The following is a 24,122-nucleotide window of genomic DNA, read 5'->3' as shown; positions in this document are numbered from 1 at the left end:
ATCTATTGAGAAAGTTTCGCAATAACAAAGAGCAAGTTATTGAAAAATATTCGAAAGACGGCTGCAAAACTGCTGCGACCAAATAGGAGAAAATGAGAGGAAGAAAAAGAAGAAAAGGATAGCTATAGAATTACGAAATAAAGCTTCATTTTTTCACAACAAAAATCATAAAAAGTAACCACGATGCAAGAAACAAAGAGCGCGATGCATCCGCACTTTATATTAAAAAAAAGGGTACAGCAATCTCGATATAAAAGTACGGATACTTTAATATCCGTATATAAGTTTGTATGAATATATAAAAATTAATATAGATCCAATTAATTTACGAAATATTCAAAATAATAGATGTATATCTATATATATTTATAGAAATTTACAAAATTTTATAGAATGCAATTTATATAAATTATAAATTATTTAAATTTGTATAAAATTCTATGAATTTACAGATTAGTTAAATTTGTTAGATTTATATATTTACAGGTAGAAATTTGCGCAGAGAGATGTTTATAGGCAATTTATAAAGAGAGATTTACCGTTGAATCGAGATTACTGTAAGATAGAGAATGCAATCTCGAAAGAGGAGGCCGAGAAAAGACGAGGCTGCTTTATAGTAGCGAAATGGCAGAGGCGATCGAAGAATCACAGCTTTGCCTTCACTCGTCCTCAGCCTCCACTTAGCGTTGCGAAATTACACGGCAATAAAATATCAAGTGTGCATAAAAGGTACGCCGAAAGTCCTTGCAAGGCTGTCACCGATAAAAAAAATATAAATTTCCACAGAATTTATCAGGCGATGCAAAGGTGAAAGACGGTATTATTAGTCACTATTATTATTATTACCTACTATTATTATATAAGATTAGATTCGTAATATCGCTTCTTAGACACATCGAATCAATCTGACAAGTGAAAGAAATCGTAAAAAGAATATAAAAATCAAATAACAACGGAGCAAAAATCCTATTAGCCCATAGATAAAAAAAATTTCATTTTTTGTTCCATATAATTTTTTTACGATATCATACATAGAATGTTCATAATAACTTTACAGTTTTGATAATGTGCTTTTTATATTACGAAGAATAATAATAATTTGTAACATTTAAATTTCTTATTTAAAAGACATTAAATGTAAATTGAAAAGATTTTAACAATTTAAATAAAAATAAAAAGTTTTGTGTTAGAGAAAGGTGTTCTTTAATTTTAAATCTTTATTAAACTTCTGAAAGACCTTATTATCATCACTAAGTAAAGAGATTGTACATGTGATACGATCTTTTGTGTCTCAAATATAGGAGATCTCAAACTTTCCTCGTTATGATAATATTATCGACTCCACTATCACACTATCATCCAAGTCGCCATCTAAGTCTAATCTTAGATAATCAAAATGTCCCTGGAGGCGAAACTAGCGTCCTGTCCGCGGATTATCGGGCAAAAGAGAGAGAGAGAGAGACACGTTGCGCGAATAGAAAGTTTGTGCGAGAATCCGGCGAAGTAACGTCGTTCTAACCCACTTCAGATCGATTCTCGCCAGTGAGAAACGAGACGACGAGATGAGATCCCTGCAAACTCGTTGATTGAACGTTGGCGCAAGATACTACCTTGGCGAAGTTCAACCCTTCTAGCTGCAGCTATTCGATTTTCTTTCAGGAAACCCGTCCGATACAGGGTGTACAAGATATCTCCAAGTCTGTTTGAAACTAATCCAAGCGCGGAAGCTTTATGGCAATTTGCATTTGAATAAGTACATTAAGTCATGTTATGCATACATATATTATCTACTATGTCGATATGCATTTTAAACATGAGACTTAAGAATATATTATATTTCATATATTCTATTATATGTTATATTATATCTATATTTTAATATATTTGTATTCATAAAAAGACACATTTGCATAATATAATTCATGCGCAAAAATTTATATCTCTAATAATTGTAACTAAAAAATTATCGATACACTAACTTTCTTATCGAGGTAAAAAAATGCAAAATCAATTGAAGAATCAAAAGGAAACATCTTGGTAACATCTTGCATATATGATGAGATTTGATCACATAGAAATGCCGTTTGATATATCTTATATGAATGTAGAAAATACACCGAATAATATCCTTTAGAGAAAATGAAGAAAATTCTAACTCCAAATTGAAGCAAAAGAAACGAAAGGGAATAGATTGCGGATTCAATATCTCAGAGTATCAGCAGAGTAACAGCACTCTCGGAAAATTTAATAAAAAGGTCACACAGCTACAACATGATTCCTCACTTGTTAAATTAATAAGCATTATTTTCTTTTATATATGAAATAAATAATTTAATGTGACCAAATATATCTATTATAGTTTTCTTTAAATAATTTCTTTTCTGGGTTATATAAATATATTTGTTTGAATACTTCGATAAGGATTTTATCTCTATATTTCTGTTATAAAAACAATTTTATATCTGTTCATCCATCTAAATTTCAGCCTCGGACGTTTCTTTATCCGGCTAATCTGGGATGTATTAAATTAAGATAATCTTGCAGACAAGACCTACAGAGATAAGTGATAAGAAAACATGTTATCCGATAGAAAAAAAACAAAAGTTCTCTTAGCGTTTGCCACATGCTTTTTCTCTTTGACGTTTCATGCGTGTTATCTCTATTTCGCACGAAACGTTGGTTTTCCCGGAGAAAAATGGAAGGAAAACCCTAAACCGCGCGCCTAGACCGTTCGATGTGCGCGTCAAGCGTCTCCCTCAAATGGCTCCTTGACGTCAGTCGTCGCGTTATGTGTGGACCTAATAAATAAGAATTACGCGGATGCAACAGTACGCGGAAGAACGCGGTCTATAAAATTGCACGCTGCTAACGCGAAACCGCATACGTATTAATGAATTTATGAGAACCGTTATTTTCAATGACGCTCCTCTTTCTTTCTCTCTTTCTCTCCTCTCTTATGCTTTTTAACGTATACGGGCCAGACAGAAAAAAAATGTCAAACCATATATTAAAAAATAGTCAAAAGTAATGACTTTCACCGCGCGAAATATCGTTCTCTCTCTAAAAAAAAAAAAATATATATATATATATATATAGTAAACAAAATTTCAATTTTAATTATCTATGTGAATTAATCCAATCGATATTACTGTATCACGTTGTAATTAGCCTCGACGCGACTCGAGCGCGTCGAGCGTGCTTATCGTGGCTCGTTTTCGACGCTTGTAAATATTTGTTTGCCGGAAACGCGAATACAGAGAAAGAGAGACGACGATGACAACGACGTCGACGACGGAGGGCGCAACGAAGGGGCGACGACGATGGCGGCTACACCCTCAATTGCTTGGCTGAAATTGATGGCGTCAGCTCGCTTCCCTTGGAGCGTTTTGTTTGCCCCACATACGCACAACACCGTATACCGTGTATATACATGTGCACCCATGTGTAAATACGTGTGTGTGCATGCGGGTGTGTAGGTGTAACGGCGCCAGGGAGAGCGTCGCGATGGTGACGTCATCGAGTACAGCCGAAAACTACAAACACGGCGAGCGTTCCTTTAATACTCTCCAAGATTGGGTGAACTTTCATCTCGATCGATTTATCTCAATCGCGGCGAGAGTGAGAGATTAATATGTGGATGTGACATTTCGAAAATATATCTTGGAAATTGTCAAATTGTATAATATATATATGTATATTAATATCAATTTATTTATATTCTTTTATATTTATAACAAATATCAATTACTTAATAATATATCAGTCTTTTTCAAGAATATTTTTAACATATTGATTCGTTAAATAATCTAATGCTATATATTGTTTTATTTTTGGCGCCTTCTTGCAATATTTTTCTCATTAGAATGTTTATTATATTTCAATCAGGTCGATTCAGTAGCCTACGCGAATTTTTTTTGAGAAGACTTAAAATATAATAATGAAAGTCCACTCTATTTTTTTCACTGATTATGTCGTTATCGAAGATATAGTAATTCTTTGCCATCTTTGATCGATTTATTATAATTTATAAAAAAAAAGTAATCTTTAGAAATATATCAACATAATAATAAATGCACGCGAATCTCAGGAGTAGATTAACCCTTTCGATATTATATTTTTCAATATATACCATTGTGCTCCCACATTAAAACTGTCCTACATTTGATCTTAAGAAGTCGTAACTGCCGATGAATGATTCATGCGACGAATCGACTTGTCAAACGATCAAAAATTATCATAGACCGTATGTGGAATTAAACAATCCGTCTCGTTGGCGATAAGAAGCTCTTCGCGAGAGAGAGAAAAGCACGATCTCGCGATTTCGAGGGTGAGAAACTGTCACGTATGTCGGGAAACAGAAGCGCACGAGTCACGATATTTTTTTCGATGACTTCCATCGAAGCGACTTCCATCACGGATCTTCTTTGTGCTCGTCCGCCTTGTCTGTCTACCTAACCGAGGATGACTAATGAACGGGAACTCGTCGTTTAATTGAGATACACGACGACGAGAACAGCTGCACGGCTAGGAGACGTCGTTTTTATAAACTGGCTTTACGGTTGCAAGGATAATCGTCAGGAATACTTAAAATGGCTTCCGAGAAACTCGAGCCAACTTCTGACATTCGCCAGAATTAGCCGGATTTCGATGTAATGAATTGTGCACGGATAATTAGCCCGTGTAATTGGAGCGTAGTTGCTCCTTACAATATTTTACCCGAGCGAAATATACGCGGGGAAACGTATAATGAAAATATATATATAGGAGCATAAAAAGGTACAGTTGGATTGCCTAAGTAAGATAAAGAGATATTCTCTCTATGAATTTTAATCATTGTCAGAGTGTTACGGTTTAAGTATAAATGTTATCGCGCGCGATACATCATATAAAACGTAAATACGCTTCCGCGTTTTCCACGAAGATTAATAGCTTCTGCCATTACCAATATCTCCTAATGCCAATCTAATATCATATATATATATATATAGATATCTAATATCTTTCGTTGTAAATTTTTGTAAACTCGCACGGTTCACCGAGAGCACAATACCGCCCGATGTGGTCTCGAGTGTATACCGTCTCTGAATCTACAATGTGGCACGATCGGAGAGAGCGTTGGCACACGATCTGTCGATGGATAGGGTTGCTCCCGGCGACGACGTCAGTTCGCCACATGTGTTACTAATTACGGCATGCCGGCCGGTCTCGTCAGGAGGAATCAACGGCGGCTTCGTGCGCGATGCCAGTCACGCCTGTAAACGCATCGCGATCTTACGCACGATTGGTTCGACCGAGGAGAAGAGTCGGCAGAGAATCCTGCGAGGATATGGGCGCAAAGTCGCGGAGAAATATTATTATCAGAAATGTGTGAAAAACAAATCTTCCCGCATTGTCGAACAAAAAAATCGCGTAAAATGAGATTAGAAATGACAGGTTCCACCTAGAAGATTCAACGAGAAAAATTCCCTGACTTTTTCAGATTTTCCAAGACCAGAAATGAATTTTTTCCCTGACTTTTTAGTATTATTTTTTCCAAATATGTAATTTGCATATATCTAGATGATAAATCAAGTCAATGTTAAATCATAAAATCCTTGAGATTTTTGGTCAACAATGAAAAGATTCAGAAGTTAAAAAAATTAAAACTTTAATCAATTATACAATCTGCATTATGTATTTTTTGTTTTATCTCTATTAAACATTGAAATGAAATAACACGACGATGAAAAATTAAACATTGAAATAAAATAACACACGATAAAAATATAAATTAACGAACACGCTGTAGATAAATCGATTTTTAACACAGAAAATTAGCGTGTTGGGAGTCAAGGAAAAGTTTATATTTATTTAATAAAAGATTTCAAATTATTGAGACAAATGTAGAATAATATGAAAAATTTAGATAAATAGTAAAACTTCCTGATTTTTCCCCTACAATTCCAGATTGATAAAATTCCCTGACAATGCCCGGTTTTTCAGAAATCTAAGGACTTTATGAATCAATGAAAAAAAATCTTTCCGCATATGCCGAACAAAAAATCGCGTAAAAATAAGATTAGAAATAAGTGTAAGGAGAAAAAATCTCACTTACGAAGTCTGAGAGAGATCTAAGGACTCTATGAATCAACATTGAAGATTAACAAATACGATCGTACGAGTATGTTGTACAGCGCCGACAATGTATTCTCGTAAGCCAATTCGCATCGTGCAGCGACAGGAAATTATATCAACCAGTTAGGGTCGGGCATCTCGTGTAATTACCAGAAGCCTTGCCTTCGACAGTTTTCTTTCTTTCTTTCGTTCGTTTTATGAGCACGTTTTAGAAAAATTAATTTGCATAATTAATCTTTATAAATATCAATTTCAAAGACTCGATATTATAATTCAAAAATCAATTATACGGATAGATGTTAATTTATTTATGCAAAGTTAAAGTCATTTAAAATTTATAAATATTTTTAATTAATATTTTTCCTTAATAGTCGCTATATAGATTTTTAATTAATATACAAAGATAAAATATAAAATTTTAAAAAACCTTTCTAATTTATAAAAATGCAATCAATTATTTTTGTTCATCCGTTTAGATTTATAATTGCATCTATAAAAAAAAAACTGATTTTCACCAAACACGTCAAAATAAATAACCGCTTCACAATCAGTGTAATGTTCAAATAACTCGAACTCGAAACACACGAGGTCACGAGGAGATAATAGGATTCGGGAGACATAAATCCACATGCCACGGAGATTTAATTAAATACTGTGGTAATTACGCGATCGATCGGCCCCGGCAACATCTCCCGAGATGCAACCGTTTGCGTCGTTGCATCCGCGCGCGATAAATTCTCGCGCTCGTAACGTGCGTCAACCCGTGGCGCTTTTTCCCTCGCTTAAGAAGCGAGGATCGAGAACGGAATATATACGCACATATGCTCTTGATTGGCGTCTAGACATGCGTGAACCCGATACTCGCGTGGGCGTTAACGGCACTTTTTCCCTTTTTCCGCGAAGTCGAGTCCCTTCGATTGGATATCATCGACGACCGAAACACTGCGATATATCCTGCATGCACGCAACGTGTACGCACACTGACGCTTCCTGCAATTAACGACCTCGATCGCGGATAAATGCCCGGCTTAATGGTTTCGAAGTAAGACCCCCGGCGTTTGATAAAGTACACGCTCTCGAGACTGACGACGTTTCAGGCCCAGAAAAAGATGCGTCTCCAAGTATATAGTAATTTGTCAATATCGCAAATGGGAGCAATCGATAAGTCGAAACTTGAAGGTAGAAATGTCATATATCATTTCAAGTATATGTATATATTTCTTTAGAGCAGATAGTGCTGAAAGCACGCGTACTCCATTAAAACTCTGCCTGTATAGATATGCTTCGGATTAATAATATCAATATCTGTAATATAATATTATACATTAAAGATAACAAATCAGGTATATAATATATAAGTGAGAAAAAAATTATTAATATTGTACATGTGAAAAATATTGATTTGTAATAATTTCGAATAACAAAAAAATATTCAACAACGCATGCGCATATTTCGCTGCTCTAACGTTAACCAATATCATTATTCTGAAGCTCGGAGATAGAAGAATAAATATTTGAATAACTCCCCTTCAATTTCTCAAGCATACTAAGTTATTCCAATACGGAAATATCGATTTCATATTCTCTTTGTAAAGTAATAACGAGTAATAAGATACAGTAAGCATAGAAATCATATAGTTAACATAACAATAAATGTAATATGCGTGCGTGCATAAATACATTTAGATATATCGTAATAAGAGCAACGCATGTATATTATATGTTAAATTTCAAAAAGATTAAAAATTAATTTATGAACCCGCAACTGCTTGGCGCTAGAAAAAGTTGTTTAACATAAAAAGTAACTTGTATGTTAATAAATATGTAAAGTAGACATGTAAGATTATAACTCTATATGTTACATTACACGAAAGTTTATGTGAAATGCACTTCGAGAAAAAAATTGACAGAATTTCTTATTAACTAATTATATTTAAAATCATAATTAAAGATTTATTTAAAAAACAAGAGTCTAACTATATTGATTTTATTCGCAGAATTTTGCCGGCTATTACGATAATTGTATGCTAAATTTTATATCAGTTTATAATGATTAAATGTTTGAAAAATTGTAAATCTATAAACGCGTCACTTAACTACAAATACCACAATGTGAAAGGTTTGCTCTTTAATAATTTGAAAAAAGCAAATAGTGTCACCCCCTGCTGTGCCACGAGAACGTCTTTAACGTGATTAATAACGACCTCCGACAAAGTAATCGATTAACCCCTCGATATCGCGTCTCAGAAATCACTTGTGTACACTTAACCATCGCGCCAACTCGATCTCAAAAGGTTAAACTAGTGAAATTGCCAATAATAATCCATTAATTTTAATAGTCAATTATATTTTCATATTTTAATTTTCTCTTAATTGTACAATAAATAATTAATCAGTCTGATAATAATAAATTCTCATCTTGTTAAGAAAAATATATAGTCTCTTTCTGAAAATATACAGTTTAATTTGCTTTCATATATATTGAAGCATACTCAACTAAACAATTATTTTATAAGTATATTGATATATATTTGAGAAAAATAAAAAATACAAAAAATGAAAATTAAGATAAATTAAAAATAAAAAGGTAACTTACAAAAAAAAAAAATAATAATTATTTCTTTTTATATCGTTTATAATTTTTCAATTACAAAAAATTTAATCATGAATTCAATGACAAAATTCTGCGGATTTAAAAAAAATATAAAAATGTTCTTTACGCTTATTATATAATATATCGCACGTATCTAACACTGTGCGTGTTAACAAAGTACTCTACTCGAAACTAATTATCCAAACAAGAAGATCGTATTCCACACAAGAACCTGGTGAAAAGACACAACCTCCTTATACTAAATGAGCAGAGCTTATGGCCTAAACTAAGGGGCCATAAGCTCGAGAAACAACTTTCTGTTATATATATTAGTACGTTAGTATGTATTACGGTTAGTTCCGCGTTATATACATACAAAGTAAGTAAGGGTCTAACTCTTAGAAAGTTGATTTAACAGAGCACGATATCAAAATCGCACGTCGCGCATGATAAGCACGAGGCTAGAAACGTGGCATAACTGGCATGTATGTTAGGGTGAAATGTTCGCCGAGAATGCCGAGGTCGTGTTGTGATATATTCGCTTAAAGTGACTAAGAGGATAACATTGCTTGCGATCACGTCTATCTGTCAAACAGACTTTCAGCAGACGACGTGTCGTTTGGCGCAACCGAGTTGAAAGTTCTCTCTTTTTCTCTTTCGCTCTCTCCCGATGTGCTTTCAACCCTTCCCGATTTAATAGCTTCAATTGGAATCGCATTACGTCTGGCAAAAGCGAACTTTCGAAGCGACTCGAAAACGTACAAAACGAGTTTCCCTCGTTATTCCCCTTTGTTGATCCCTAAACCGATTTCTCTCTACATGATCGCGAGAGAAATACATATCGCGAATAATATACTTATTCGTATATATTCTTGGATTCTATTCCGAAATTCTTGGTTAATTTAACTCGCGAAGAGCCTCGACTGTCTTTAATCCTGAAATATCTTTACAAAATTATTTCGATTTATATAATCTTCAATTTTGATTTTTATAATATCTTTCTAAATTTTATCTCTCTTTGTAATTATTTCCATTTTCTTGCATACAAAAATAACATCTATATACCCGCCCAAAACTGATGTATTTTATTTAATCTCGATATATCCATCTATATATCTTTGCCATAATTATCATGCTATCTCTCTCCCTTCTATTTTTCTTCCGACAGCCACGTCATTACCATACAAATACAATACTTTTCCGTGCTGAATGCAATATATTGACAAAGTTTGTCGAAGAAACACATCGCGTGATTTTTTTGCTTCCAGCACTATCATTGATGTTTCGCAGAACATTCCTCGAGAACACGAGGGTGGATTCCCGCAGAGGGGTGGCAACACACGAACGCTCGCGTCGGGAAATGGTTTTTGTGTAGCTAGAGAAGGCGAGGGAGCTATAGATGCGGCGCAGGCGCCGCGACGCTCCAAGTATATGCGTGCAGCACGCGCGTGTAGTCGATAAGCTGAAGCGACTTTCGGGATCGACCGTACGGCTCTTAGTCATCCACCCCGTGTCTGCACGACATATAGAGGTACGTATTAAACGAGCGATATAGCACGAATGGAGCGAGACACGCGCGATAGTAGTCCGCGACGCACGCACGCAAAAAAAGCGAGACGAGTCGCTGTTAATTTATTGAGACACGTTTCGAACCGTAAACTGCACGATAAGACGAAATCTGAAGTTTTAGACGTAGGCGAGAGCAAACTTTGGACTTCCGAATTTTTCATTACTATTATTTTAATCGAGATATATAGACTATAGACATACGTGCTTTCTGTGAAAATTATTATTATTATATAACAATATATAATGAAACGTAAAAGAGAGGATTTTACAAAACGATAAATTTATCAGTAATATGCTTAATTTATGTAATTCCGATTGATGATAATTGAAAACGAGGAAAGAGAAGATATCTCGAAGTTTCTTTCCTTTAAAGAATTAAATATTTATTTTAAAGATTAAAATTAATTCAATTTATAATATATAATTCTAATAGTTTGAAGAGACGCTACGACTATTTGCGAGATTTATTTAAGCCATCGTGTCTCTTAATTTACAGTTGAACGAAATCTCTGTACATTAAACACGATACATAGCGGAATATTCTCTGTAATTCTCTTAGCCCGAGAAATTTCGCCCATCGTTTGCTCGTTTGTGTATTTATGTTTGCCATTGCAGTGAGCGAAAGCGCACGCGATCATAGCGTTCCCCTAAGGAAATTTGCAAATCGCGTGCACATCCCGCGAACTTTCCGCAAATTATTCGCGCGCGCGCGCGAGTTATATGTGTATATGCTCGATAGTTAATTCCGACTTTCATCTACATCCATATACACGCAGCCCAAAGAAGTTCACGGAGAAGCTTCCGAGAGAACTGGCTGACGGATGCATCTCGTGATGTTGCGACGCTCCTAAACGGAAGTGCATCGCGAGCCGAGAAACGCTCTGCAAACTCATTAATCCGCTGTCAAAAGCGAAATATCGCTCTTCTTGTTTACGCACCTTTAGAGTCTTGCGAGAAGAGTTGAAAAAAATTAAACTTAAGAAGAATGTTGAGAGAATTTTATCTCATTATTTGAAATTGCGTGAAAAAAAGAATGAGAGAGAGAGAGAGAATCAAATATTAAATAATGTTTATGCGTTCAAAATCTTAACAAAAAGATATATATATATATAAATTGTACAATATATATGTATACTCTCTCTAAAGGCTTCTTAATGCAATGATATATCGAAATATATCGAACAAGTTAAAATATCGCAAGAGGATTCATATAATTTCGGCTATTGAATAATTTCGCGACCAATTAATTATTGTAAAGTGAAGAACAGCGTGGGACATTGTTCAATTAAAATTTTAGTTGATTAAAGTAATCCATTATAATCAATAATCGAAATTAATCAATCATCATACATGTAACACTGATTAACAATTAATATCATTAATCGATTAAATTAATCCCGATTACATGTATGATAAATAATTTCGATTATTGATTAATGGATTACTTTAATTAACTAAAATTTTAAGCGATTAATGCCCAACATTGAAGATCCCCTATCGCGGTTGAATATGAAGAAAGCAAAACGACAATTATCTGCATTCTGACTGCAATGCAAAAGAGAGGCTGAAGAAGAAATTGCGACTCGACGCTCCCTCGACATCGCGACGCGCCACAAAACACATAACAAACAAACGCCGTAGTGGAAGAGTTAATATATGCATATAGCCAAGAGTGCGTGGAATAATTCTAAAGATAATAGGAAAGTTAATAATACGCGCCGTCACGCGGATGCGGAAACGCGACGGAAAATGAAACGCATCCGGATTGCGCTATACGAGCGTTGCACTTAATCAGGCCGCGGGCAAATAAAAAAATATCTTGGACAAAATTTTGAAAAAAATTATAATTTCTTATCGTTAATACTTTCCGCCGATATAAATGTTTACATAAAAAATAACATGTAATTGAAGCATGATATTTCTACGATTAAAGATTATTTAAAGATACACGCAACAAGATAATTATATTACAGAACAAAGTAAACACATAATGTTGAAGTATTAATTTCGATATAAATTTCATAGCTGACTTAGTAAAGGGCTCTCTTGAAATAAACCGCTCAACCGTTCAAAGAACAAATCCCTTTGTTTCCGCCACTCTCTATAAGTTGCATTCCTCGCTGACGCGGTTTGCCTCGAACGCGAATTGCGAAGATTCCGCGCGCGATTCTACCGCGAGAATTTCACGATAGCCGGAGACAAATGTAAAGCTCATTCCACCATCTCGATAGTATTGACTCACTCGGTGAAAACTCGGTCAGAAAGGGAAAGAGAAAAAGAATTTGCGGCGCACACCGGCACAAGGGGATGCATTTCATTTCACCGCCCACTGGAGAATGCAAACGAATGCAGCAAGTGAATGCAGAAAGAAATAACATGACCCTGTCGGGCGAGTCGAATAGAAACACACACCATTTCTTTTTCCATTTTTCTTACTCATAGCAATGAGATATGCGCTTTCTTCTTCCAATCGGGGAAGATCGACATGGCGCGATATTTTGCCTCCCAATATTTCGCTTCCTTTTCGACAAGCAGTATGCTGTAACGAGAGTGGAACTTTTAAAAAAATTAAACTGCTCCCGATATCGATCGATGCGACCAGACGCGTTAAGAAAATTCGATCTAATGGAATGTATTGAAAAATAGTCACATATTCATAGCATCAAATATCAATTAAATTGGCGTGTCAAAAATCTATTAAATTATCTTAGATAACTTGATATTAAACATCATACCTAAAATTTATGAAAATATATGATGTACATTTTACTAGAAATTTTTAAAAATAATAAAATTATTAGTTTCTTTTTATATTTCATTTCTTACATATTATTACTCGTATCCTTTGCGTCTCTCTCTATAAAATTTATATTTAATTAAATCTATCTTTTTTTTTAAATAAATTCTTTAACATATGTATATATAATAATATTATAGGATGTAACTGAATGAAATATATTGAAACGAATTTTGGGATCACCAACGAATACAATTTTTCATTTTCTTTATTTCTCGTTATTTTATTCATATGAAATCAGTTTGGCGCCAAAAAACCGTCAGAATGTAAATATGTTAATACAATGCAAAATCTAGCGAAGAAAAGAGAACAATCGAAAACTTTTAGTACGACAACCATTACGCAAAATTTTGACGAAATATTCCGTGTGAAATATCCGGACCAGTTGCATGAAGAGAAACGAAGGTATAACGTGTGTCGTGAGCTATGTTCGCCGGAAATAAACCGAATGGATCACGTATCCGACGATGGTTGGAATGTATTTTCCGTAACTTCCTTCGAAAATATACGTTGCGAAACTTTTATGGAAAATGCATGATAAAAAAACATATTATTTTGCTTTATTTTTGAATTTGGAGAAAAGGATTTCTAAACAAATTTGAAAGGTATCGAAGTCTACGATATAAATAAATATAAAAATATAAATTAAATACAAAATTACAATTAAATATATGCATACTTGATATTTTCTTATTAAATCGTTTTTAATTATCGTGCTATAAAATTTTATAATAATTTAAAAAATATTAGTCTCAGTAGAGAATATCTTTAATAACCTAATTATAATTTATGAAAATATATGATCAATTAATAAATTAAATTAACTCTGTTGATCAAGTATGTATAAGGATAAATATGTGCTTTTTCACACTTTCTATAATCTCATTGTTGCAGAAAAATTATATAATATGTTATTATATTTTGTCACAATCGATATATTATAATGCAAAGCAAGAGAACATCTAATTTTGATGACTATAGTTATCATAATTTTGACAACACTGTCCTAATTTGCTGTTGAGCTTATTACAATAATCACCACCTATTATTAACACGACGTATTCCCATTTCCCGGAGTTTAATCATACGTCTATCATGAATGTATGTATAATGGACACGTACTAATGTAATCTGAACTAATGATAAAGGTGTATTTTCAATTATAATCAGAGTCAGTGTTCGAGAAAATCCATATGTGCGTGTTTCTCTTTATAGAGTTTCTTTTTACGCGCAAAATAAAAATTAAAATGCATTATAATTATGGTTAAAAAGAAAGATTGAGAGATACGTGTTACGTAGGTAAATTACGTTAGACAGTTCGAAATAAAAGCAAAAAATATAACTATGTGGTATGTGCTATACCTTCCTTCCGCGAAGAAAAAAAACGCTCGGTGTAATAAGGCCGTAAGGCGTTACAGAGTGCAATTAATTCCGACTCTCTTTGCCGACCTACGTTAACTTGTCGCGACATATTACGTTCCTCTGGTTGGCTCTTCGCTTTGAACAAAGAATTTCCTTGGCGTATTAAATTTTCTCTGTTGGGGCCGCTCGGTGCAACTGAAAATTCAAACGTTTCATCTGCAGTTTGATCAAATAATTATTCCATAGACGCAAATGTAAGCCATTACGTATACGAAATGCCAATCAGATTAATGATTCCGCGATGAAAAATACACGAAGCGAAAATGGAGAAAATTTTTATGTGCGCCGGAAAGGGAAATATACTTGTTATATACGTGGCGGGTGTAAGCTCGTTCTCTCCTGGCAGTCATTAGTACAATAAAGCTGTGCATGAAACCACACGGAAAAAGTTAATACCGCGGAACGCAGCGTACCATTAATTCCCAAGCGACCAACTTTTGCGACAGAGAATCCTACTTCTGCATTGCCAATGTGTCTCCTCTCCTGCTCTCTCGCCCATTCGCAAGGAAATATAATTAAATTCGATTAAAAACCATCCTCCATTGAGCAAAGTCATTAAAGAACGATTATCGTACGAAATTATCCTTGTTTTAGTGTGACCCGATAACTACACGAATGCAGTCATTACTTGCTATGTTAGAACTAGAGAGAGAGAGAAAAAAATAATTTCGCATAAAATTACTGTAAAATGGAATTTGTACTTTCTCGCGTGAATTTATATTTCTACTATATTTCATTTAATAATCCTGAATATGTTTATTATATGTTTGTATTTTTCATATATTTTTCAATTTTTAAAAGTTTATTTGAGAGCTTCAATTATTTGACTTTACTTGACTTTTCGTAAATTGTATAATCGATTATTTTGCGCATATACATTTGGATTAGGTTGCATTTCGCGACCGTGATGCAGGATTAGCTTTTCCTGCAGAACGTCATTCAGGGAGCAATTTAGCCCGTGTTTCGACGGCGAAGAATAATGGAGCCGCGGATATTGGAATCCACCGGGATTCAGATGTAATGGCGAGTTTCAGAAGCGAGTTTCGGAAGTGAGTTTCGACAATATCGCGCGGGTCAAATTTGGTGCGCCGAAATCGTGCTCTGGTCGGGATATTAGATGTATTCAATAGCGCGATATCTAGCAGACAAGCGATTTTAGAGAATTGCAGTATCGGAGTAGTCAATAGCGTTGTGACATTAAATTTATTTCGTATCGGAGTGAACTGAATTTCGTGATTATATAGGGATTTTTTTGCATAATCATTAAAAGAATTATTGTCACCTTAATTAATACGCATCATATATGCTAATTATAATATATATATTTTTCTATGAAATTGCGATTAACTTTTTTCTTCGGAAAGATTTCACGAGATATATCATTATTTTTATAGTTATTTTATTCGTATCAAATATTTCGATTATTCAAATTGATTCCTATTAAAACTCTCTTTTAATTAAAATTTTTATTAAAATAAAATTAATTTGTAAGCTGCAATATTCCAAAAACAAAATAAACGTCCAGTTTTCAATCGTTCATGTAGAATAATAATTTGAATTCATAAATTTTTATAAAAAAATAAATATTTTTTTTTTTAATTATAAATTGTTCAAAAGAAAATAAAACATATAAATTACTCATCTGTTTGGAATTAAATATAACTCTAAACGCAAATATAAAGAATTTATAAATATATGTTAAATGGTGATACTTTGTGATTTGTTAACGAACAAAAAGATTTGCTTCTTTAGAATTCAAGATATCGATATATACATCTATACATTCAGATAAACTGCAATTATCTTTTGTATTCCTTTATTTTAGGCGTGAAGAATAGATTATTCTGAGTGTTTTAGTCCTTAGCTGAAGAAAACGGTCATATCCCCTTTAACCTCGCTTATCTGCGGGCATCGATCATATTAATTCGTAAAGCTACACGCACGCGGACGGTGCTTCATAGTGTGCTCGTATTCATAAGGCACTTAATATCAAGCAGAAGCTCGTAAAGCCGACTGCGGTGTTGTACAGCTGTATGTATGAGTGTATGGGATATTCCCGCGATAGAGTCTGGGACTCCCTGTGGGCTTTGCGGTTCTATCAGGGACAGTTCTATAGTTTTTGCCGCGTTGTAATGTTCCATTATCTTAATATATTACGAAAATCGCTCGTTGAAATGACTTACAAGCGTATGAATAGACCGTGTGAATAAAAATTTGATTTCTTGCATTGTAAAATTAATATAGAAATACAAATTGTACGAGTGTAATATTCCTACTTATTTAAATTAATTGTGCACGATGTATCTTTGATCAATCTTTGATATACATACCTTGTATATGATTTTATAATAATTTCTCAAAAATCGAAAATTAGAAAAATATATAAATAGTTGCAACTACTTCTACGAAATATTATTCTATATAATTCAAATATCATTATAGAATAAAATAGAATCTAATAAATCTCTGTTGTTACATACTATTGTATATGCATATAATGCTAATATATACATACATATAAATATGACTTTATAATGATGTTAATGAAATTGATATATGTTCATGTACGGGCAAATCTTTTGACAATATATGACTCACCTGGGTTTCGTGAGTAATAATCGATTAATTATTCGCACGAGTTCCGTTTAAATTATTCCAGAACACGGCATAATCACCACGTGTATGACATAGTTATAATTGATCTCGGGATTGTGTAGCTTGATGTTCGCGATTGTGAAATATCCAACAGTGCAGAATGATAGTTTGTAATTCAATATAGCGAAATGTTTAATATATTCATATTACCGAATAAAAAATCCTTTTCAACAGCAAAATATAAACGAGAATTACGCGTCTATTAAATTAAAAATAAACAAAAATATAAAAAAAATTTATATAAATTCTTTGTAAAATAATATTTAATAATTTTTGCGACAAAAAAACTAATTTATATATAATAATTCAAACATTTATCTTATTTATTTTAAAATTATTATTTTTCATAAATCATTATCTTTTAATAAAATCATTTAATAAAATATATTATCTTTAATAAATTGATGATAAAAAAATATAATAAAAAATATCGCTGCCATAATAAAACATGAGAAATACAAATCGATAAAAAATACTGATTTATATTTGTATTCAAAGAAAGATTTATATTTTTATTATTGAAATTTCTCAATAATCTTCAACAATTTTCTCGATGATAGCTTATTTCATTTTTCAGGAATAATAATCATTTATTATTCGGGTAAAAATAAATAGACTGGATATTTCATCGCGAGCGACAAAGTCGCCAAGAATGTTTTAATTCTCGCTTTATCAAGATGCAATCTAAATAGATATAATAATATCACTCACCACTGTGTCGTCCGCGTAAATGATCGATGATTTCGGTGCTCCCTTGACGAGCACGGCAAGTAAGACAGCGATGATGACGTGACGTATCATCTTCGTAACGGAGCGCATCAGACCAGCTTCCTCGAGAATGAAGATGCAACACTGATACAACACTCGCGAAAGTCGTTCTTCGCGACCGAGAGTTTCACGCGAATTCGCGAACCCGATAACGATTAAAAGAGACGAAAGGAGGCACTGTCATTGTCAAAGTCGAATTATCGACGAGATCACATACCGCGAATACACTTCGAATCTCTTCGGAATATTTAAAGTAGCGATAGATGAAGATTCCACCAAGGATTTGGAGTCTCTTCAGAATAATCGAAGTGCACGCGAAGTAGAACAGATCGAGATTCCGCCGGCTAGTCTCTCGAGTCTCTTCAGGATCTTCAACCCGCGAAACACGAGGCAGTGGGAATGAAGATTCCACCCGAATGAGTGATTCGGAGAATCCGTTCAGGACGATCAAAGCATAGGATAGCTAGAACAGGAATCCCATTGAATTCCTTCAATCGTCAGATAATCTCCTCAAGTTATTCGCAAAACGCGAAATATTCAAAATATTACTTGTCGGCCTCTTCAAGATATCTTCATAAGGTATAAAGTATAAAAAAAGGAAGAGCGATATTTCGCGTCTCCTCGATCGAGATTAGCGTCTATCATGTGCAAGTAGCAATCACTCTTGCTAAATCTGCGAACGATGCATTCACGTAACCGGACGTCGTCTACGTCTCCAGTGACAAACTGAGACTTTTCTCCTTCACTGATCGTCTCTCCCACCGATGGGTGCGCCTCCTGCTTCCTTTTTTCCCACTTCTTCTTCTTCCTCTTCTTCGTTCGCCTCGAGTGACCGCAACACGATGATTAACTAATGATCGTGTCGTTGCTTACTTACTTGCTTGCCCCACGCTTCTTTCTTTCCTTTTTCCTTTTCGCGAATCGGCCGACCTTTGTCAACTCAGTTGCTCTCCTGCGCCGCTTGCGACGATGACGACGATGACGATGATGATTACCGGCTTCTTCGTACTTTCCTCCGGATTCGGGCTTTCCAGCGGCTGGCACGTCCATCCGCCGACCTTTAACATAATATTTGTTCATAAGAAAAAAATTGTAAGCGTCAATAATATACATCAGATTTACTTTCTAATTTTTTTACTGAATATCCGTAAATATACACGCCCTAATGCCAGTTTGAAATTTTATTAGATTTTAGAAGAGTGTATAAAATTGTGTGACGTTTTTAAACTGTATTTTTCAAGCAGAAACTTGAAGCTGTGAAAAACACGTTAGTTTACCCAGACGCGTTTAGATTAAAATAGCTTGATTATATTTGAAATTAAAAATTTGTAACATCCGTAATTAAAATCCAATCTAATTATAAAATAAATTGGTAATTATGAAACCACGCGAAATATCGAATACTTAAAGATTCATTATTGCACAACGAGGAAGAGAGGAGAGAGAAAGCGAGAGAAGAATATTAGTTTAATATCGCAGTCGGAAGACCACGAATCGAGATTTATCCCCGACAGAAACTGTCTGAGAAGAGGGGACAAAAAGCATGCAAACTTCATTGGGCCCTTTAGTTCCAAGTACGTTTCAGAAGAACCATTCGACGACTCGCGCGAAACAGTGCTCTTTTGTATTCGGTACGATAAACGACTGCCTAACTTAATGATCCCGAAGAGCCCGGATTTCTCGTCACTTTTGAGAAATATAGGAGACAGTAGAAGAAGGGACCAAGAATTTCAACCATGATCGAGGGAATGTCATGAATTTTTATGAATCACCATATAGCGGGTGTATACGACATGTTTACGAAAGCTGATCAATATGTAAAGTATAAATCAGCATGTAAAAAGTGTTCCAAAAGAGTTGTTTAAATTACAAAGACAAAATATTTTTGTTCAATTTATACAATATATCAAATGTCTTAATAAAACTATATTAATATATATTTTTATATTGATGATAGTTATCAAGACAATTAATATTAAAAGACAGAAAATTAAAAAGGAAAAAATGAAATGTTAAAAAAACAGTTTGCTAAAATTCAATCATATAAAATTTATCAAATAATCTTAAATTTAATCCAGAAATAGAAAAACTCAATACCGATATAATCCAGAAAAAGAAACTCAATACGTATCTACTCAATACGTGATATGTATTAATAAAAAGAGAGAAGGAAGAGAAAAAGAGTTTATTCTCGTATTGAAGCAACACGCGCGCACATGTTTTCCAAATTAAGAATTTCAAAACCCTTACATCGTATTCAAGGATAAACTGAACGAGTCCTCGGAAGAATATTAAACAGACGGTCGGAAGTAGATAATAGAATTCAGGGAAACATAATTAAATTTTGTCTTACACCGGATAAAGTCGCACGTCTGATGAGAATTTTATTCGCTCCATTTTGTCTTTCGGATTTAAAGTTTAAAGCAGAAATAAAAATTTTAACAATTAAGAGAGATAAAAATTTCAGCAAGTAATTAATTTATTTATTTTTCCTATCTTTTAACGTTAAATTCAGTAAAATCAATACACGGAAAAATATATAAAATATTATGTAATACTAAATTTTTAGAGATATTTAAAATATTACAAAAACATTTCTCTCGTGCTATAATTTTTTAACAACTACTTGAGAGATGTACAATATATAATTTAATACTAATAATAATATATATTTTGAATTATAACATATAAAATGTAATATGTATATAAAAATAAAGACAGTACTTGTTTTATATTGAATTATTATATAAATGTCAATATTAAATATGTTAAATTAAATGTAAAATTATTTTTCTTGAATACGATGTATCGAATTGTACAATGCTTATGTTTCTTATTCGTATAATAAATTATATAAGAAATAGATTAACGCGCGCGTATATTAAACCGCGAAGGTTCACATTTATGAAAAACGCGTGAAAACACGTGAAAAGAATACGATCAGCTGATTGAGCGAAAAAGGTCGGGATCGAAACGTATAGTATCGTCATCATTCGATGGCTGGAAAAATGACGGGAACGAGGACATGAGATAATGGGAAGCCGATCGGACTGGTGCGACCGGAAACCGGAAGGAGATCAACATGCGGGGCCGAAAGAACGAGAGGATCGTTATCGCCGGGGAACGTGCCAACGCGAACGGACTGACCTCGTTTCGTCGTCTCGTGTCTCGATAATCACCGGCATTCTTTACCGCATGGTTGCTTGCCCGCCTGCGACATACTTGGCGTTTTCATCTCGTGTCCTTAACAACGATTTTTCTCGTCTCCCGAATTGATCTCTCGACAGAACAAACGAATTCAATTTTGGATATAATTACGCGATCACGAAGTTTCTTCAAGAATCTCTCTAGAAAATGAACATTTTCGAGAAACTAGGGGCAAACTATGTTTTGCCCTTTCTATCTCTCTTCTCTACCTTAAAAATAATATAAAAATAAAATTCGAAAATTTCGATTCCTTTCCATTAAGAAGAAATTGTCTCAAACTTAAGCAAAAGTTTTATAGATAAAAACTGTAAGAAATTGAAAAATTAATATTCCTTTTTAATTAGAAAAATTGAAGATAATTTCAGTTGAACGAATTTCCTAAAGATATTAAATTAAAAAATACAGGTGAAGCAATCAAGTGGACTGCGCTATCTCACTATCGGGGCATTGACACGTAAGTCTTTCTTTCTTTCTTTCCGTAGTAAACACAACCGATAAAAGCGCGGAATCAAAGAAAAAGAATCGGTCGAAGACCCTAAGAGATAGCAATACTTTTGTTTGAGTAGACTTTCAATCGTCAGCTCTAAATCTTATTTTCACTTTAATACCACTTTAATACCACACAAAATCTTAGAAGTTGGTAATTAGACACTATTTTGCAAAAGAGCTCAAAATTTATACGAAAAAAAAAAATTATTTTTCGAAAATATCTTACTTAATTTGATGAAAAAATACAATATAAATTAAGTAAAATATTAATAAAATAAAATAACAATTTGATTTGCAGAATTAAATAAAAATAAAACAAGAATTAATTAAGTTAAATAAATTACTATTCTCTAATTTCTTTAATAATATTTAAATCAAAAATAAAAAAAGATATTTAACACATTTTTTTAATTCAATCACATTTGATCATAAAACTTGAATAGAATTCTGTGCGAAACATCAAACAAAATAATAAAGAATGAAATATTTAAGAGACGCGATTGTTGAAATATAAATTAGAGAAAAACTAGTGCATAATTAATTTCCAACGGAATAATTCCAGAGGAAATGACGAAATAGTCTTCCGAATAATTCTCTGCGTAAATCAGATAATATTCAATTATTTAACTACGCGTGCAATCACAACATAAGAATGCATGTGATAAAACAAACAGCATGGTCAAAGAGCGAGATACAGTGTAAAACGTATAAAATAAATAGCAGAAAAAAGAAACAAGGATGTTTTTAAAAAATATAATTTTCTTTATCAAGCTTCTCTCAAATTTAGCCATTATTTAAAAAACGCTCAATTGCTTTTTTATATTGCAACCGTATAATTTTCGAATAACAAGCATTAAAAAATCAATATTAAAACAATTTATATACAAATGGAACCAAAAATATAATCTAATAATCGAATTTTGTTATTGTTCAAAATCGAATCGACGCACTCTTTTTTGCGATGTGTTCTCGTATCTCGCTTACATGTCGAGAAAATCTATATGCATGCTTTCGGGATCGCATGTTTTGAAATCTCTCGCATTTCTCAAAAGAAAAAAAGTTGAAAAAAAAAATGGACAGAAAAGGGAACGGAAGAAAAAGAGACGGACATAGAGCCATTACTGCCCACTTGTGCAGATATTTTCTGAATCGCGAAGGTCTCTCTCCTCCGCTCTCTTCTCTAGTAATTTATGATGTTATTTATAAACATATTTTGGAGCAATTTCCAAAGAATAATTTGGCAAACGTAAAAATAGCCTCTAAACGAGTTGCATTACATAATCTGTTTTGAAAAACTGCGAGATAATGCTTAAAAAGTTAATTTTCTTTCATAATTTTTATTTTTTTAACAAAAGTGAATTAGTAAGAATAAACAATTTAATTTCACAATATATATTATTTTCACATTTAAAAATGTAAGAAAACATAAAAACAAATTTGTTTTTATGTTTTCTCACATTTTTGTTTTCTTATATAAAATATATTTCGTTTATATATTCATAGAGAGATCAAGAAAAGAAAATATGTCCCCGCTCTGCAGGGAAATAGTCTGAAAAGCTGCAATACAGTACTGTGGTATAGATCGTCGTTGCTACTGGACTATCTATTTGTCTGCATTAAAAATGCATCCATTTCTTGAATCTAGAAGGTGAAATATGTTGTGTATACCTTACAACATGAATCAACCTGGATAGCACTCAGAGGATTTTCCGCAACGCATACTAATGTAAATAATTCACCAGATATGCTAATCACGTCTAAATCGATCTACCCTGACGATTCATTCGTAGGCGCCGGTAGGCGTTATATATCGAATATACCGTTACAACATAACTTTACTGAAAGTAAAAAAGAGATTTTTTTCATTAAAACTTTATAATAAATATATCAAGCAATTTCTTGCGACACACATCTCGTATTAAAATTATTCGATTATTTATAGTTTAAATCTGTGATTTGACGATTAAAAATTATTTATTGCTTGTTTCGATCAAACTGATTTCACTAATAATATAATTCGACAATAGAATTCGCAATTGTTCCATGTAAATTTTTAATTAATATCTTTGAAATGACATTCAAAATCGTAATTATATTAAAGCGGAGAATAATTATACAGATTTAAAATTAATCACGAAATTTTACAGTTTGTTGAATATGTAGAATTTAATTCTGCAAGTTTACACTTTTAATTTACAACAATTATCGATTCTTTTATACACATTTTATACACACACATATACACACATGTACGTGTATCTTTGATCTCTTAATTTTATCTTTAATATTAATATAATTGTATTATGAAAAAATAGATAGATTTATACGTAAAAGATAGATTTATACGTATATTTTTTCCTAAATTTTTTTTATATTATTTAATCTGTGAAACAAATTTTTATTTATTACATTCGCGAAGTTTCAAACAAAATTCTATTCCACATTCGAAAATTACGTTAGCAATTATTTTTGAGAATTAATAAAGGCTAAACTCTTTTTATCAACAAA

General features: G+C 33.1%; 2 protein-coding genes across 2 annotated transcripts in view; both read right to left on the bottom strand.

The window, feature by feature from the left end:
- The window catches only part of Mmp2 (Matrix metalloproteinase 2), a 164,965-nt gene extending 146,163 nt beyond the window's left edge, over positions 1-18,802 (bottom strand). Inside the window, 1 exon segment of the mRNA XM_029304977.2 lies at positions 17,862-18,802. Within this exon segment, the coding sequence (XP_029160810.2) occupies positions 17,862-17,969 (108 nt within the window). The 5' untranslated portion in view covers positions 17,970-18,802.
- A 43-nt stretch (positions 18,803-18,845) lies between these two features.
- LOC146723214 (uncharacterized) overlaps positions 18,846-24,122 on the bottom strand; it is a 17,645-nt gene continuing 12,368 nt past the window's right edge. Inside the window, exon 6 of the mRNA XM_085482924.1 lies at positions 18,846-18,976. Coding sequence (XP_085339050.1) covers positions 18,854-18,976 — 123 coding nt within the window. The 3' untranslated portion in view covers positions 18,846-18,853. The remainder of the gene's footprint in view (positions 18,977-24,122) is intronic.

This window comes from Nylanderia fulva, unplaced genomic scaffold, assembly GCF_048542155.1.
Source record: "Nylanderia fulva isolate GAGA-0341 unplaced genomic scaffold, ASM4854215v1 Scaffold22, whole genome shotgun sequence".
NCBI classification, from domain to species: domain Eukaryota; kingdom Metazoa; phylum Arthropoda; class Insecta; order Hymenoptera; family Formicidae; genus Nylanderia; species Nylanderia fulva.
This window is presented reverse-complemented; position numbering and strand designations above follow the sequence as displayed.